The following is an 18,454-nucleotide window of genomic DNA, read 5'->3' on the forward strand; positions in this document are numbered from 1 at the left end:
ATACAACTTCATAATTAAGACATGTAACAGCCACTTAAAAAATTTGGAAGTTAAATCCTCTGATTTTTTTTCCTCCTCCTCCTCCTCCTTTTTTTTTTTTTTTTTTTTTTTTGAGAGAAAGCATAGGGGGGTGGGAAGGGCTGAGGGACAGAAAGAATCTTAAGCAGGCTCTGTGCCCAGACCCACAACTCTGTGTAGAGTTGGACAGGGGGGCTGGATCTCACCAACCATGAGATCATGACCTGAGCTTAAACCAAGAGTCAGACACTTTAACCAACTGAGCCATCATTCCTCTGATATTTAGATATAAGACTATCACTTAAACTGTTCCCAGTCTCATTTCACAAATTATATGAAAACACCTAATTCTATAGAAATGGACATTTATCTATATTAAGGCATTCTGACTCAGAAGGACTTCCAAGTCTCTCCCCATTGTGAATAGTTAATATGATTTACCTCCTAAAGCTTATTGTGGAGAAGAGCTGAGAGCAGGAAAGATACAGCAACAAGTCTGTGACAAATAGAAATCTGGTTGGGCAGGAACTGAATAATGTGAATATCCAGGATACTTTTTTTCTTTTTTAGATTGTTTAGAAATTTGTACTTGATTCTATTTAATGCATTAATATATTTTAACGTGATACAGTTATTTTTCCTGTTTATTTTTTTTCTTCCACTAATCTTACACATATTGAATGCAATAGGTATATAACCTGGTGTGGGTAAATATTCTGTTGAAAGAAACCATCTGTAAGAGAAATGTTCCTGGATGGGTTCAACACTGTGTCTAATTACCTTGCCTATGATCGGTGAAGGTCTTGTGATAAGAAAATTACGATCTTTATTCTTGTTGACCACTTTGTTGCCATTGTTTCATTTTTAAAAAGGGGCTAGGGCTAGTTCAACAGAATTTTATCAAATCCTGTTTGCCTTTATTATTTTCTGTTACAAAGTTTGTGAGTCTTTCATTTATCTTAATATATCAAGTATATCTTGCACTCTGGTAGAATATTTGTTTAATAATTAATTACAGTAAGTAGAGTACTTATAATCACAATGCTCAGAGTTACATATCTGCTAATCTGTTGTGATTTCCACTTATTCTAAGGCCATTTGCCTAGAGTTACTGGCTTTTTTATAATTGTTTATGCTAAGGATCTTAAGCTTTAAGTCTTCTAATTTGAAGTCTTAATATACATTAGAAAGAATTGATGAAAAAGTGGCAAAATCAGAAGAAATACTGAGCTTTCTGAAATCTTTGAACCCTTTAATATATCTCCCAATTGTCAACAGACCTTTCTCTGTAACTTTATTAAGTTCTCTTGGCCTGTTGAAATGCAGAGTGGCTCTTGCATTTACTTTCAGAAGTTATATAACAGGTGCTTTCTTAAAATTCAAATAATACTTGTGGTATATTTTATTTAGATAAATTTTAATTATTATGTGAAGGAAATTTTAAGTATTTGTCCATTTTTTCCTGTGTTTTTATTTTAAAAACTGTGACGGGCAGGAAAACTAAGCTTGCTATTATAGTTCTCTTTATATCAGCAAGTCATATCATATCCTGACTGACTTTTCTGGTACCCCAGACTCTATATACTTCACCCTGTCATGTGCTATCTTTGAATATAAGCTGAATGTCTTCAAAATATTACTAAGAAAGCTAGAAAGAAGAGATAGAAACCACTAAAGCAATAGTTGTCTGAGATTCTTCTTTTTTTTTCCCCCTCCATTTAACAAATAATTCATTAAGTGCTTTCTGTGCCAACCGTTGTTTGGGCACTGGATATACAAGAGAGAATGGAACAGATAAAATTCCCTTCCATGATGGAAGGGCAACAGATGAGAAGTAAGATAAGCAAGCCCATAGCATCATAGCTGGTGATAGATGATAGGAAATCTGTATCAGCAGAGTGAACAGGGAAGGCTTCCTTCTAAAAATGACATTTTGAGGAAAGATTTAAAGATTAGGGAGCAAGATATGTGGGTACATGGGAGAAAGAAGAAAGGACTTCATTGTCTTGGGTGGATTAAACAAAGTCCTGATGCCATTAACTACCACTTGCAAATGCACCATTCTGTAGCACTGCCAACCTCTGTTCATCATCTAAGAGTCTTTCTGTGGCCATCTCTCCTCTGTGTCATCTAAGATTACTAGTTCAACTTCTTTAGAATTGAGTAGTCATTTAGTAGATACTTGTGAGGAAATCTGAGCATGGTATACTACTTGATATTTATGAAGTTTATTCCTTTAAAAAATATCTATATCACTAATCATCCAGGTTAGATAGATACAGAATAATGGTTTACAATAAGCTGTGAATATCCATAACAATATAGATAATATTTCACTCTTAAGAATTATTAATATACTTTCTTGTTTTCTTTAAAAATATACTTATAAGGAAGAAAATATCTATGACCATAATGCTAGCATATATTTTGTAGAGGTAGTTACCTATTAAACAGTATTTGTAAAGTGTACTGTGTAGAATTGGATCTACAGTAACCTGTGCAAAGGTTGTTAAAATAAGAACTTAATGTGAAAATAAGGTTTTGATCAATGTAGTTGAAATGTGAATGGGATATTAGAAATAGGTTTTTTGTTAAGATGGTAAAAATACTTAAAAACTGAGATGAAAGATTAATATCCTTAAGATGAAAGATTTAGAATGCTTTCTAAAATGATACTGATATGGCCCCTTGTCTTCTCAGTGACACCAGTAAGACTTCGTTCATATACTAAGAACTCTCCCATGGTCATTATTTTAAAGTAGATATCTTAAGCAATGATTAAAAATATTTGCCAGGTTAGTTAAAATTTAGAAAACACTGATCTAATCTTTAAGAAGATACATTTCATTTGCTTGATATTGGACACAGTTAACTACTTGGATAATTCTAATGGAGTGTCTATATGGAATGGAAAACAATTCCTGGTTCATTTGAGGGGGGCATCTTTTTGTCTTTACACAGGTGTCTCTAGGTGGTGTTGATCTCACGGTCCGGGTGCTCACAACAGGATATTGGCCCACGCAGTCAGCCACACCAAAGTGCAACATCCCACCAGCACCAAGACATGCTTTTGAGATATTCAGAAGGTAAACCTAGATGAGACTTTGCAAGTACAGATAACTGTCCACAGTTGAAATAAACTTGAGCATTAGTGCTGTCACTGATTGAGGATGAATTTACTTCATTTTTTACCTCATGGTCAAAAGGAGAATTTGTCCTTTATGCTTTTTAATATGTAAAAATGAGTTGCGCAAACTCTTTGGAGAGGACTGTTTTACTAGTGTCCTTTCTTCAGCATGAGTGTGTGGTTAGAAGTGTAGTTTGCGTTGTTGATGTCTGCCCCTGGTTTGGAGCAAATTGATGACTGTTACTTTGGAGAAAAGTGATCTTAGGAATAGTAGTAGCAGGTGAGCAGTGGGCAAAGCGACATGGTATACTAATAGAAATTAACATTGTCCTTATTACATAGATGCTTATTAAGTGTTGTTATCGTGTAGTTTATAATTTCAAATATGTAAATCATATGATTCTCTAAAACTTGATTTGATTTGCTAAAGGTTTTACTTAGCCAAACACAGTGGTCGACAGCTCACACTCCAGCATCACATGGGTTCTGCAGATCTCAATGCCACATTTTATGGACCAGTTAAAAAGGTAAATATTGTAAGTTTGAACATACTTACATTAACTAATTTTTCTGTATGTTGGTAAATTGAACACCAATAAAAATTAATTAAAAAAAAAAATAAAAAATAAAAAATAAAAAAAATAAATAAATAAATAAAAATTAGATTAAATTTGAGACAATATTGCATAAGATAATAAGATGTAAATTGATTTGAGAGTGTACGAAGCTTTGAGTCCCTTTTCAAAGTTCTGTCTCCTAAAATCCTTATTTCCAATAGATCAAAATGAGGAAAATTAACACGAGATTTGTGAGATGTACAAAATACTACTAAAGTGATTATTATAAAAATTAGCAAGACACTAGTGAATTGCCTTCATGTAAAAAATGTTACTGCTTTTTTATATAGAAAATTATGAGGTTTAGATGAGTAATTTACTTTCATTGCTTTGGGTGTACATCAAATCAGAATCAGTTGCCTTCAAATAGAAAAATAATAAAAAATGTTTTTAGAAAAATATTAAGAAAAAATATCCAAGTTGCCATTTAGGCAGCAAATAACAGTTTTATTCTAAATTCTGATAGTAGTGCTACTGGTTTCATATGTCACAGTAACACTCTTTTTTTAATGTTGTCAGTGTCTACATATTATAATTTTTGTATTTAATTGAAATGGGAAGTATTCTTTACAATTCATTTATTTGAATAATATTTGACACTATTATATATTTGAGTGTAAATTGGAAAGTTAAGGATACTAAAAGAACTCAACTTTTACAATTATTGCTTGCTTTTGTTTTAAAGGAGAGGGTTTTTTCCCTAAATAATCATGTTTTCTTTTGAAGTTTTGTTAAACAGATAAGGGTTTTTTTAAAACAGTTCATATGTTAATTACTGAAGACTTAAAATTTCTATTTTTGTACTTAATCATAGAGCAGGAAAAGGCTTAAGGACGGCAGAGACACCCCCCCCCCCCCATTCCTGTGCTGTTACATGATCTCTTACTGTGATCAGACCACACTGAAGAAAACCCCCACTACTTTTGATAGCAGTATAATGGCAGTGTTGTCTTTTAAGTCCATTATGATCCCATCGTGTTGTATTAAAATAATTTTAGCTATAATTTTAAGGATTTGTTAACTCATTACTTGCTCAGATACATTAAAATGTTCATGATGGGGGAAAAAGACAGTACTTGAAGACTTAGTATGTGTCAACACATACCTATGCATTCACCCACATTTACCCATTTTTTGAAGTAACATTTCCTTTTCATGTGGGAATAAGTTATGTAGTTTTGCTAAGGGGAGAGTTGGATATTACAGTGTTTGTGTTTGAAATGTACGGTTAGAGTTATCAGGAGATAATTATATCTTGTTTATATTTTTTAAAAAACAAAACAGGAAGATGGATCCGAAGTTGGTGTTGGAGGGGCACAAGTGACTGGCTCTAATACACGGAAGCACATATTGCAGGTCTCCACTTTCCAGATGACCATATTAATGCTCTTTAATAATAGAGAAAAATACACGTTTGAGGTATGGGTCGGTTATGTAAATTTTAAGCATCTGTATTGTTTCTGCTACTGGAATCTTTCTTATTTGAGTAACCTTTAAAGTCATTGAGTATTATTGTTACTATTAAGTAACGTTTGAGTACCATTAAAGAAAACAGCATAAAACTGGGCTATGGAATTATATGGACATCATACACTTATTGGGTCCCATTTCATTTAGTTTGCTAAAAATCACCTTTATTGAAGTGTAAGTTTCAGATGACAAAACATATCCCATCTAAGTGTGTAATTTGATGAGTTTTAACAGATGTCTTACCTGTTTAAGTGCCATCACAATCAAGATACAGAATATATACCCCTTACATTTTTATATTTCTTTGCAATCAGTTCCCTCCCCCTGTCCTCAGACTGCTGGCAGTCTGCTTTATCTTGTAGATTAGTTTTGCCTTCCTAGAATTTCATATAAATGTGGAATAATAGAATGTGTGTTACTGTTGTCCAGTTTCTCTCACATCACATGTTTTTGAGATTCACCTATGTTAGTGTGTTCATTCCTTTTTTATTGTTGAGTGATATTCTAATATACGAATTTACTACGTTTTCTTTACTCATTCACCTATTGATGGACTTTTGGGTTTTTCCCAGATTTAGACTGTTAGGAATAGAGAGAGATGTTGAACTTTTTAGGAGACCCAAACTGTGTCCCAAAATGTTGTGGTACTATTTTACATTCCTGCTAGCAGTATAGGAGGGTTCCAGTTGTCCTACATCCTCTACAAAATTTAATAGTCTTTCAATTTTAACTGTTTAACTTGGTTTGTAATTGTATCTCGTGGACTTAATTTGCCTTTCATTGATGATTATAAAGAAGTTGAGCATCCTTTGTGTATTCCTGCGCTACTTCCATGTCTTGTTTGATGAAGTGTCTGTTCCTGTTTTTATTGGGTTGTTTTTTTTTTTTTTGTTTTGTTTTTGTTTTTTTTTTGTTTTGTTTTTTTTTATTGGGTTGTTTAAAAGCTGTTTATAAATTTGGATACAAATCCTTTGTCAAATCTACGTACTGAGAATATTTTCAGTCTGTCACATTTTCATTTTCTTTAAATGATACTTTTTGAAGAGCAGAGTTTTTAATATGAAAAAGTCCAGTTGCCACTTCTTTCCTTTTGTAGTTCACACTTTTGATATCCTAGCTAAGAAATATTGGCTATCCTGAGGTTGCAAAGATTTTCTTCTGTATTTTTTTCTGAATGACTTTAGTTTTAACTTTGTCATTTAGGTCTATGATCAGTTTCAAGTTAATTTTTTTATATAGTTAAGATTAAGGATTAAGAATTCTTCCCCCCCACCCCTTGGTGTGGCTGGCTGGCTCCGTCAGAACATACAGCTGGATCTCAGAATTGAGAGTTCGAGCCCCATGCTGAGAGTAGAGATACCTTAAAAATACATATAAAAATAAAGAATTGTTTCCCTTCACACACAGATATTCAGTTGTTCATTCCATCATCATTTGCCGAAAGCGTTTTTCCTTTGAATTACCTTGGCATCTCCATGAAAAAATTAGTTGACTATATATGTGTGGGTCTGTTTCTGCACTCTGATCTGTTTCATTGATTTCTGTGTCTATCCCTAGGCTATTTTTACATTACCTTGATAATGTAAATTTCTTTTTTATACCCATCTTTTTTTTTTGTTTTTTCCTCCATTAAGTAACTTGATTACATTAAATTCAGTTGGTCTTTTCCCATACCTTTAATGAGTATGTTGAAATAAAGATCATGTGAATCTTAAGTTTAAATTTAAAATGAAGAATAAATATTTGGAAAAGCTATAAAATTACTGTCCTATTTATACTTAATTGAAAGCCAATTTGCAAATTTGGATGAACATAGACATGTTAGAGTCTGAAATTTAGAGCAAAATTAAATTGTAGGCCTATTTTAATGCCTACCTCCATACTTCCATTTATGTAATAGATATACATAAGAGATGATCATTTTTATGTGGTAGACCCCAAGGAAGTGTTTTGAAACCCAAATATTTTAGGTCAGTGGCAAAGTCAAGAGGTTTTGTTCTTATGTATTTCTGGATGTGTCTTACCTAGGGAGTAACCTTAAATGTCAAGCATAAGTTACATGTGATTTAGTACCAAGGATATTGATTAAGCAAGTATTGAGTACCTTACTCAAGTCATAAGCCTCTTCAGAGGTGGAGTTAGATTATCTCTAACAGCTTGAATGTTTTAATCTGCAGCTGCCCTGGGTTGTATATTTTAAGGAAAATAAACTGGTTGGTAATGCTAATATTGGTTTTCAGAGTCCTAGTTTGTAAAGAGTTGGGGAAAATAATGAGAGAAACAAGAATATAAACTCATTTTCTAAAGGCATTATTAGAATTACTAGTAATTTTAGTGGTTCAGACTTACTCTTCCCTTTCCCAAACTGGCTTGGGATCACTGATGCCGATGAGCATCATTAAGTAGAAGGTAAAATTAAGCAGAAAATTCCTCTAATGTTTCACAGTTTAGCCACGTCACAGACCCAGATGCCTGAGCATAAATGGCATATGTAGAATGCCATTCCTTTGGCTCCCAAAACCTTCTGGCTGCTTGCATCTTGAACAGGTGGCATTGTGAGAAGGCACTTAAAGTTTGTACTCTTACTGTATGTTTCATTAAAGTGTGCTGGATAAGTTATTATTAGCTGGCTCTTTGACAGATTTCCACAAATTAGAGAAGATAGTTATAAAAGAATTTAATACTTTTTTAGTAGTACATCTTAAAACTTAGTGGTTTAAAACAACTACTGACCATTATCTTCCCTGGTTTCTGTGGGTTAAAAATTTAGGAGGGGCTTGGTAGTGTATTTTTGGCTCAGAGTTTCTCGTGAGGTTGTGAAGATGTCAGGTGGGGCATCAGGCATCTAATGTTTGTCTGGGGCTGGAAAATACACTTCCAAGCTATTAGTATACTCTTCCTTCCACAAGACTGGCAAATTCATTTCAGCTGTTGATAAAGAGGACTTAGCTTCTCTCCACATGGGTCTTACCAAGGACATGACTCACCTTGCATCCTGGTGGCTAACTCTACTCCCTAAGCTATCCAAGAGACCGAGGCAGAACCTGAAGTGACATATTGTCGCTTTCTGATTTTCTTGATCACCCAAGTCAGCCCTGATACAGGGAGGAGATCGCACAGGGTTAAAACATATCAGGATCATTACAGGCCTTCTTGGAAGCTGCCTGTGAAACTTGGCATTTATTCATAGTGTCACATTTAATCCACAGTAGTCAAGCTGCTGAGACTTTTTTCTCTTTTTCTGTATTTCTTTAATGAATAGAAGTTGTATTATGATTTAAAACAACTGAAATCAGGAAATACATAAAGCAGTAGTCTATACCTTGAATTACAGTAACTAGCATTTGGTTTTTGAAAGAGATAGGAGTATTAGTACATATTTTTCTGAATATTCTTTAATACACGTTTTAAATTTTTCTAAGAATGAGTCTGAAATGTAAAAAATAATTATGGATAATAGCGAAATTAATGTCAGGCAGTAGAATATAAATAGAAAACAAACTACAGTGACAATTGATACTTCATTAAGAATTTGTAATAATCACTAATGATAAAATTTCACATCATATAAAGGAAAATGGTTAAAAGTACAAGGTGAAATATTTCACAATCACAGAAGTCCTTCACAAATGTACTGAATGACCAGACAATAAAAAAGAAGATGCAGAAGATTTCATAATTAGCATATTAAAATTGAAAGCTTCACAAAGAACTTTAAACTCAGAAACAGAATATACATACTGCTCTTGGGAAATATCTGAGGCTAGCATAACCTTATTACTAAAAGTAAACAAAGAAAATGCAAAAACAGCGCTATAGGCTATTCAACTTTAAATGTACAAATCTTAAATAAAATACTAGCAAGTCATATTCAGTGTATTGAAAGAATGATTCATTGTGTACAAATAGGATTTATTCCTAGAATATAAAAAAGGAATTTGTAAAAAAAGGGGGGGGGGTTGTTAGTATAGCTAAGGTTTTATTATAATAATGATTAAGTTAACTGAGTACTTGCTGTATTGCCAGACATTTCAAGGAGAAAATCAATGATTTCTACAGATGTACAAAAAACATTTGTAGAAGTCCACCTCCATTTCATACTTTCTAGACATGGGGGACTCTTAGCCACCTAAGAACAGAATGACATGCCTTTAATATCATAAGGATATATCTAATGAGAGATCTAAGCAAGCAGTAGTTAGTGGTAAAATATTAGACCCCTTCCCATTAAAGTTAGGAATAAGTTTTAGATACCTGCTTTTATTATTGTTACTCAGCATTGTTCTACAGGTCCTAACACACCAAGAAAAGAAAAAAGGAGTTTTATAAAATACCTGGAGGTGACAAAATTTGTAGACAATGTGATTGTCAATTATGATTATCAACTGAGAACATTTCTCTGAAAAGAGTTCAGTTGAAAAATTAACTTTTCTATAAATCAGAGTTGATAAGAAAATGACATGAGGGAAGTTATATTTTAGTAAGAACCATAATCTTCCTAGGAATCATTCTAACAAGAAATTTAGAAGACTTCTACCAAAAGGGCAATAAAAGCAAAAGAATATGAAAGGGTAGAAATGCCCAAATGGGAAAAAATCACGTGTATCCCATTGATGTTTAACATTTATGCCATTATAAATGGGCATGTTCACGTCCATACATGTGTGTTTGTCTTCCTGTGTGTGTGTATATAGATGTATAGGAAATGTCATGAAGGATGCACACTGAATTGCAATAGTCACTTCTGGGAATGCTCTGTAATTGTAAAATATCATCTGAGAAGGTATTTCTATTTCTTTGAGTATGATTAAACAATAGAATAAAAAACAATAGAATATGTAAATAAGTCACTTTTAGCATGTACATAATAATTATAATCAACATTCTGATAACAGCACCTATTTAATTTGCTGGAATTAACATTTATAGCATTTGAAATGGCTAACATAGGTAGACATAGATCATTTGAGGCCTCATCATCACTAAATTGACATTTCTCTCAATCCTCCCTCACCTGACAGTCCTTTAGAGCAACCTGAGCTGTTGTTCAGACTTGTAAAAGAGAGAGTGACTGCAGGTGAGTTACATACTCAGTGTCTCCATCTTCATGTCCATTCTTCCTGAACTGCTTTTGAGAAAGAAATAACTCTATACAGTAAATTAGAGCTGTATATCCTAATGGGAAAACTTGGTCTCCTCACCTACCAAGTGTAGGAACTAAGTCCTATATGTGTACAGTTCTCTTACTGTCTGTCCCCTGGATCTAAGAGGAGTATAATGAACCAAAAAACTACACATTCATTCTTTCCCATGCTGGTTTTTTCCCACTATTACACTTTGTTCATACATAGTATGTTGCAAAAATTATCACTTGCACCTCAAAACAGATTACTTACTATTTTTCATGTTTAGAATTAATTACCAGGTATTTTTCTTAATGTGGTCATACAGACAGTATAAATATGGTCAACTTAAAGATTATAAATTTTGATTTTATAGTAGAAGGCCTTAGCTCAGGCTCAGTTTGCTGCTTTCTATGAAGGAAGTTGCTGAGCAGAATCAACTTGGAAGGAAGAGTGTAGAGTATTTTTAAAATTAGCCGTCGTAAGTTGGTTAACACTTTATTTTTACCTAAATATTAAAGCACGTCAGTAATAATCTCTGCTGGATGTGACATTTTTAGACCAGGCCTTGTATTTCCTGAAACAAAGTACATATTGTTTTAGTATCTTATGATTTGAATCACCTTTTTCTCTAGTTTCTTCAAATAAGTGAGATTTTTTTAGCCACGTGTCCTGATTCTTTGTCGTAAACTCTTTATTGTAAATTATCTCTTTAATGGAATTACCTCTAACTACTACTGCTTGGTCAATTTTACTTACTAATTTAACTAATCTATAACCTTTCAAGAAGTCTAATTATGTCAATCTGATGAAATTTCAGGAAATTCAACAAGAAACAGATATCCCTGAAAGAGAACTTGTTAGAGCCCTGCAGTCCCTCGCCTGTGGTAAACCAACACAGCGGGTTCTTACAAAAGAACCCAAGTCCAAGGAAATAGAAAATGGCCACATATTCACAGTTAATGATCAGTTCACATCCAAACTACACAGAGTCAAGATTCAAACAGGTATCTAGAATTATATTTTCCTCTTACAAACATGATACTTTTTCCTTTAAAGAACTTATCATCTGTTCGATTTCTGTCTTTTAGAAAAGTAATGCTTTTCTGGCGCTGCATGACACATAGGCTTAAGAAATAAAGTAGATTTTATGCATATGTGTTTCTGTCAAAATACAGTTGAATCCAAGTATAGTAAGCATTTTCAAAAGTAATTGGTAGTATGAACAAGGTACTTCTTTCCATATGATTTTCAACAAGGAAATATAGTTTTCTTAATATATTAGTACTTAAAAAATAATTGTTCTTAATTGGCTGAGTTAACTAATAAAAGATATCTATTTTTAAAACTGTTTACAGATTTTTCAAAGTTGGGGATTATCTAATGTGATTCTTAGAAGCAGCTATTTCTGTTTTGATAGATAATTGTTGAAGTTTCAAAACCTTAAAACCTGTATTATCTCTCTAATTTAAAAACAGAAATGATCCTGTTATGAACAATTTTTAGTATGTTTTTATTTTTAGTTAATAATGAACATCCTATTTATTATATATTTAATATAATGTAAGATGTGTGTTTTCTATGTATTTAAGGGGGGAAAAGGCACTTTACCTTTTGCTAATGTTTAAAATTCTAACATAGTTTGCTCCCTGATTTCAAATTTAGTGTTAGATATGCTTCCCAGGGCTGACTTCATCCATTGCAGCTATGTATGTAGTCTATGTAGTAAAACAGTACTTCAAAATAAGTTTTTAAAATGACTTCTTTTGATTTTAAAAAATTGTATTTACATGATACATTAATAAAAAGATAAAGTCTTTAAAAATTATGTCAAATATGTAATTGATTGCCAGATTACACTCATTCAGAAGCATTTTGTACACACTTTGACCTTTTTGACTCTGATTTATGCCTTCTGGAGCAGAGTGGTGTATCTCTTCTACAGCATTGCTTAATTTGCCCTATAGTTGCAGACCTTAACATAGTCATTCGTCACCAAAATGGCCCCATGTTTGGACACAGATGTAAATTGAAAATAAAACTATACTAGAGAGTCATGTAATAAAATAACCTTGTTTTCCCCAGTTCAAGACATAGACTTTATAGTTTGGGGCAGATACAGGTTTTACATTTCAAGACTTACTTGTGGGCAGCCCCAGTGGCCCAGCGGTTTAGCGCCGTCTTCAGCCCGGGGTGTGAACCTGGAGACCCAGGATCGAGTCCCACGTCGGGCTCCCTGCATGGAGCCTGCTTCTTCCGTCTCTGCCCCTTTTTCTCTCTCTCACTCTCTCGCTCTCTGTCATAAATAAATAAAATCTTAAAAAAATTTTTTTTAATTATTTGTATCCTGGATTTAGTGGAAGATGTGTGGTGATATACATATATCTGAATTACCAGACCTCACCCTGCTTTACCCTAAATAAGTATCTCTTTGTAATTCCAGATTCCATTAGCAAACATCACATTTCTCCCCACCTCAAATACATCAGCATATATTTATTTCCTTAGACTAAGTTATTTTCCAAAATAATTTTAATACCATATCATACTCAAGAAAAATAATAACCCTATGCATGTTTATTTGTCCATAGTTGTTTCAGAAATGCCTTTCAGGGGCGCCTGGGCAGCTCAGTTGGTAAAGCATCTGACTCGATCTCTCCCTCTTTCTCTCCCCCTCCCTCTTTCTCTCCCCCTCCCTCTTTCCCCACTCCCCTTCCCCCCCCCCCCATCTCCTCCCTCTGCCCCTTCCCCATACCCTCCACTTGCTCACACTTTCTCTTTAAAATAAATAAATCAGGGGTGCCCGGGTGGCTCAGTGATTGAGCATCTATCTTTGGCTCAGGGTGTGATCCTGGGATTCCAGGATCTAGTCCTGCATCAGGCTCCCTGTGAGGATCCTACTTCTCCCTCTGCCTATGTCTCTGCCTCTCTATCTCTCATGAATAAATAAATAAAATCTTTAAATAAATAAATAAATGAAATCTTTTAAAAATGCCTTTTATATCTTACTTTTTAGATCCAGGATTCAATCATGGATTCCCTGTTACATTGACTTTTTTCTTTTTTAAGATTTTTTTTATTTATTCATGAGAGATAGAGGCAGAGACATAGGCAGAGGGAAAAACAGGCTCCCTGCAAGAAGCCTGATGTGGGACTCTATCCCAGTACCCCAGGATCACGCTGCAAGCCGCAAGCAGATGCTCGACCACTGAGCCACTCCAGCATCCACCCGTTACATTGATTTTTATGTCTTTTTAGTTTCTATTTATTTTAAACTAGTACCTCTGTTATATATATATAAACATTGACTTTTTTGAGGAAAAGCATTTTTTCTTAGTAAGTCATCTTAATATCTAATATTACTCTTTTTGTTAAGGTGTTGGTTGTCTTTTTAACTTGGGGAAAACTGAATGTCAAATTCTTAACTACGGGGCTCTAATTAGACACAGCTGAATGGATATACACACCAGAATGATCCTGTAAATTATACAGAGCATTGCCCATGCCTAGGTCAGCAATGTCTTATGTGCCTCTTTGTAATTTTTCGATTTCTGCCTGAAGAAACTTCATATCTCTCTCCCCTTGATGACCAAATAAATGAAAAAATGAGTTGCCACTCTTCTTTCTCTGTTACTTCAGTTAAAGCAGAGTTGTAAGAGAGAAGGGCTTCTATATTTAATCCCTGAGCAATTGCATTGAAGACAGTAGGGAATAAAAGAGTAAGACTTCTCTTCACCAGAAGATTGGAATAGAGTATGCATTAGTGATAATGAGATTGTGACATAAAAGTTAATGATATAGGAAATTGTTAGGTAATCTGTGAGAGGTACAAATAAATTACTTGTTACGGAGTTCCGTTAACTGACATCCAGTGATACTTCTATTTCTTGAGGAAACTACATCTTGGCAACACGTAACTCTTTCCTCCTCTTACAATATCTTCTCATCATGTTGGTAAAATACTAGTTGGCCTTCAATGAAAATTACCAATAATTTTTCTACTAAATATATCCAACTACCACTTTTCTTCTAGGAGAGGAATCATTATATTTTATAAAAATAAAATTGTTTTTATTAGCTCTATAAAATTAAATTCCTAATATTTAATAATATTTAATAAAAAGTAAAAGTTAAAATTGCAAGATTTCTTTTTTTTTCAAGATTTCTATATCAGTGATTGTTATTTAAATATTTGTTAAAATGTTTGAATTAAATCTTTTGAATGTATACTTGAATTAGTGTGTATACTCAGGTTGCAATTGGTTTTTCTACGTAGATACTACTAAATTGTATTCTTTGTTTATAAAACTGCATTTTTCATTACATAGTAATTACATGGTGTCTTTTTCTTTCAGTTGCTGCCAAACAAGGTGAATCTGACCCAGAAAGGAAAGAAACGAGGCAGAAAGTAGATGACGACAGAAAACATGAGATCGAAGCTGCTATCGTGCGGATAATGAAATCCAGAAAGAAGATGCAGCACAACGTGTTAGTAGCAGAGGTGAGAGCACTTCAACACTAGATTAATATAGGAAAAATAATAATATAAACAGTACAAATTTAGCAAAGTCCTATATTCAAGTTGTTAAAAATACAATTTTAAAATTAGGAAGCCAGAGTCAGGTAACATTTATCATTAAAAGTATGGCACTTACTTGATAATTAAGCACACTAAATGCACACTTTAAAAACTAACATATTTGTAATAAAAATCACAGAATATTATCACACAATAAAAAATTTTCACTGCTACTTAATACTTTTGTGTTAAGCTACCTTTATTGCTAAAAATAATTGTTACCATTTGTTGAGTGCTTACATATTATAAATTCCAAAACTAAGGAGGGAAAGCCCAACTGACAAGCCATGGAAATAGGTAAGAAATGGTTAGGGCAGAAGAAAGTATTGATAGAGAATAGAGAGCTGAGTGAAGATGAATGGGAAATAGAATTGACAGGACTCCTTGACTGGCCATGGAAAATGAGGGGAGTCAAGGGTGTGTAGGTTTCTGGCTTAAACGCTAAATAGAGGGGGAGGCATTGTGCTGCTTTTTGTACAAGGTAACTTTATATCACATGGAAGAGGAAGAGAATTACATGAGTGATTGGTCAGTAATTTCAAAAATCCTGACATGTCGGTAATTAGGCAACTCATTTCATTTTCCCCAGCTATTTTCACTCCTCTGGTAGAGTGACATTTCTGGTAGTGTGACATCAAGGGTAGTGCTTCGAGAAGGACATGGAGCTGAAAGCACCAAGTAAGGGCCTCATCCCTTGAGATGCTGGCTTGTGGGAAGGGGCAGAGAGCAATCAAAGAGGACTCAGTGTTAAGTTGAGGTGTCCTGGATTTTGTTTTTCTGATGGGAAGATACTTGGCATGTTTATATCCTAAGAATAAAACAGGAATACTTGAAAGAAAATGGGCTTGCAGGACAGTTGATGATTCCAAGTCTAGGGAAGGAAAGATGAGAGGACTATGTAGGGAACACAGGTGTGTGGTGGATGTGTTGAGAGAGATATTGCTGACCATGCCTCTGGAGAACCCAGGGCAGGGTGCAGGGAATGTGCTGACCAAGGGTGGATACAAGTGTGAATAAATGTGTATGTGGAAGGTGGTGGGAGTTTGAGGAATTGCAAGCTGAAACTGGATGTGAAGTGATGGTGCTCAGAAACTGGCTGAACATGAACACATTAAGTATGTGTTATCAGTGTCTACCAGAGAAGTGGCAGCCTTTTTTTCTAAAGGCCAGTTGTGCGAAAGCAGCCACTGATAACAAATGAGTGTGGCTGTGTTCCAGTAAGGATTTACAAAAATAGGCAGCGGGGCTGTGTTTGGCCTGTAGGCTGCATCTTTTAGGCTCCCGATCTACCCCCCCCCCCCCAGTAGTAAAAACAATGACCTTACTCCGCAACGACCCGACTAGTAGATTTTGAATGATGTAGTAACTGTGGAGTGGGTGTTTAATGGGAAAGAACCAAAGGAATTCAAGAGTTGGAGTGTGCTGTTGACAGTATAGCTGAAGGGATCTTGCAAGCAGGCTAGACCCTGTCAAGGAGGTGAGGTCAAAGAAGTTGTTAGTAGCTTTAGAAGAAAGGATCAGAGAATGAGGGATCTCACTGGGGTTGAGAACAAGTTTGTTGATACTGGAGTGATAAAGGAGATTGATTTTAGTTGGAGACGGAAGTACTGAAGGTCGGACTTCAGAGAATTGTCATCCCTTATGGCCTTGGGAAATGAACTCTCCAACTGGAGTAAAAGGAAAGAAAGCTGGCTTGTGGATGGATGAGTGCTCTGTAAGAAAGGCAGGGTAGGTCATTAGGGAAAGCATGAACATTGGGGGCAGAAAGGTTTAGAGTCTCATCTCTAACAATTGGTTCTTCTAGTGTCTGTCAGTCTTCCTATCTATTTTCCTCATTTGTAAAAGGATACAGCCTACTTTGCTCCAGGGTTAAGAGCATTAAATAAGTTAATATACACAGTGATTGATTGGTAGAGCACAGTGAGACTTCAGCTGCTACTGTAGCTACTTTATTATTATTACCAATGTCACAGTACCTGGAATCCCAACAGCAGCTGGAGAAAAGAATGACAACGGTAGCAGTTACAATGGACCAGGTGGCACTGTTAACTCTTTATTTTAGCATGTGCAACGACTTCATGACCTTCAGTTACTTTTTGCAGGGTCCCAGCATCCCAGTACCCGTAAGTGGGAGAGCTAGGATTTGAATTTAGGAGTCCAGTCTGCTTCCCAAATCTGTGAATTGGGAGAATAACCCAGAAGTTAGTAGATGATAGCACCAAAATGGTTAAACCATGGTGTGCTATTCATTTCATGCTAATACATTCCAACTAACTCCACTACTAACCCATTTCTGTGTTCACCTTCTAATGTTTTAATCCATATGTTAACATTTTCAAATAAAACCATTTTTAATTTTAGATTAAATTTTTTACTTTGCTAATCAAATTACTAAAGTTTGATCTGAATTTTTTTTTTTTTTTTTTTTTTTTATGATAGTCACAGAGGGAGAGAGAGAGGCAGAGACACAGGCAGAGGGAGAAGCAGGCTCCATGCACCGGGAGCCTGATGTGGGATTCGATCCCGGGTCTCCAGGATCGCGCCCCGGGCCAAAGGCAGGCGCCAAACCGCTGCGCCACCCAGGGATCCCTGATCTGAATTTTAAAATGAAAAATGACATGTCAGTTGTATTCAGAGATAGGAATTTGGATGTGTTTAAATGGAAATGTTATACATTTTTAAATTTTTCTGGTAGGAATTAGTTTGTTTTTTTTTTTTACTTTCTCTTTTAGGTAACTCAGCAGTTGAAGGCTCGATTCTTACCAAGTCCAGTTGTTATTAAGAAACGTATTGAAGGACTTATTGAAAGAGAATATTTGGCACGAACACCTGAGGATCGCAAAGTATACACATATGTAGCATAAAATGCGTTCAGAAATTTGATTTATCCTTGGACTGTACTCTTCGCATGGACTGAGAAGTTCTTTTAAATCATTAAATATTAAGACGACCATCTCTTCTATTAAATTACAGTACATGTTCTAGACCATTCAGATCAAGCCTTTACTCCCTTTGAGAGTTTTCAACATCAATTGATTGAGCTTCAGGCTTTACAGCGTTTATCCCTGTAGAGATCATCTTTACAGTTCCTCGGGAAAATGTGAATGTGCCGCGTTTTGTTTTCAATACTGTATGGAAACAGGAAAAAATAAAACAAAAATTTAGAAAATACAGCTCATTAAAATAAAATTGTTGGATTTCATTTCCCCAGGTCTTCAGTGTTGATGTAAATGTGTTTTTGTAGTGTTGCTTAGCACTTTGCGCATTGTATAAGTTGGGTAACAAAAATGGTAAAAGAAATGACACAGTTCCCAGTTATCTTGCTCTGCTTAAGACACTTCTTTAGCTAGTCTTGTTTAATTTAAAGGTTTGATAAATATACAAAGACCCAAGCATACATTTGAGCATGCTTTATTCTACCACTTGCACTTACTAATCTTCTAGCCTTATGACCAGGAACCTTTATTTTGGGCTTTATACACTCCCTGATTTGGTTTTCCCCTATTGTATTTTGAGATTT

At 34.6% G+C, this 18,454-nt stretch overlaps 1 protein-coding gene across 2 annotated transcripts in view; it reads left to right on the forward strand.

The window, feature by feature from the left end:
* Positions 1 to 18,140, forward strand: part of CUL3 (cullin 3) — an 88,884-nt gene extending 70,744 nt beyond the window's left edge. For both annotated transcript variants that reach the window (XM_026006349.2, XM_072719408.1), the window contains 6 exons: positions 2,980 to 3,104; positions 3,576 to 3,672; positions 5,047 to 5,181; positions 11,176 to 11,362; positions 14,711 to 14,856; positions 17,667 to 18,140. In XM_026006349.2, coding sequence (XP_025862134.2) covers positions 2,980 to 3,104; positions 3,576 to 3,672; positions 5,047 to 5,181; positions 11,176 to 11,362; positions 14,711 to 14,856; positions 17,667 to 17,798 — 822 coding nt within the window. In that variant the 3' untranslated portion in view covers positions 17,799 to 18,140. The remainder of the gene's footprint in view (positions 1 to 2,979; positions 3,105 to 3,575; positions 3,673 to 5,046; positions 5,182 to 11,175; positions 11,363 to 14,710; positions 14,857 to 17,666) is intronic.
* The last annotated feature ends 314 nt before the right edge of the window (positions 18,141 to 18,454 follow it).

This window comes from Vulpes vulpes, chromosome 9 (genome assembly GCF_048418805.1).
Source record: "Vulpes vulpes isolate BD-2025 chromosome 9, VulVul3, whole genome shotgun sequence".
Lineage (NCBI taxonomy): Eukaryota > Metazoa > Chordata > Mammalia > Carnivora > Canidae > Vulpes > Vulpes vulpes.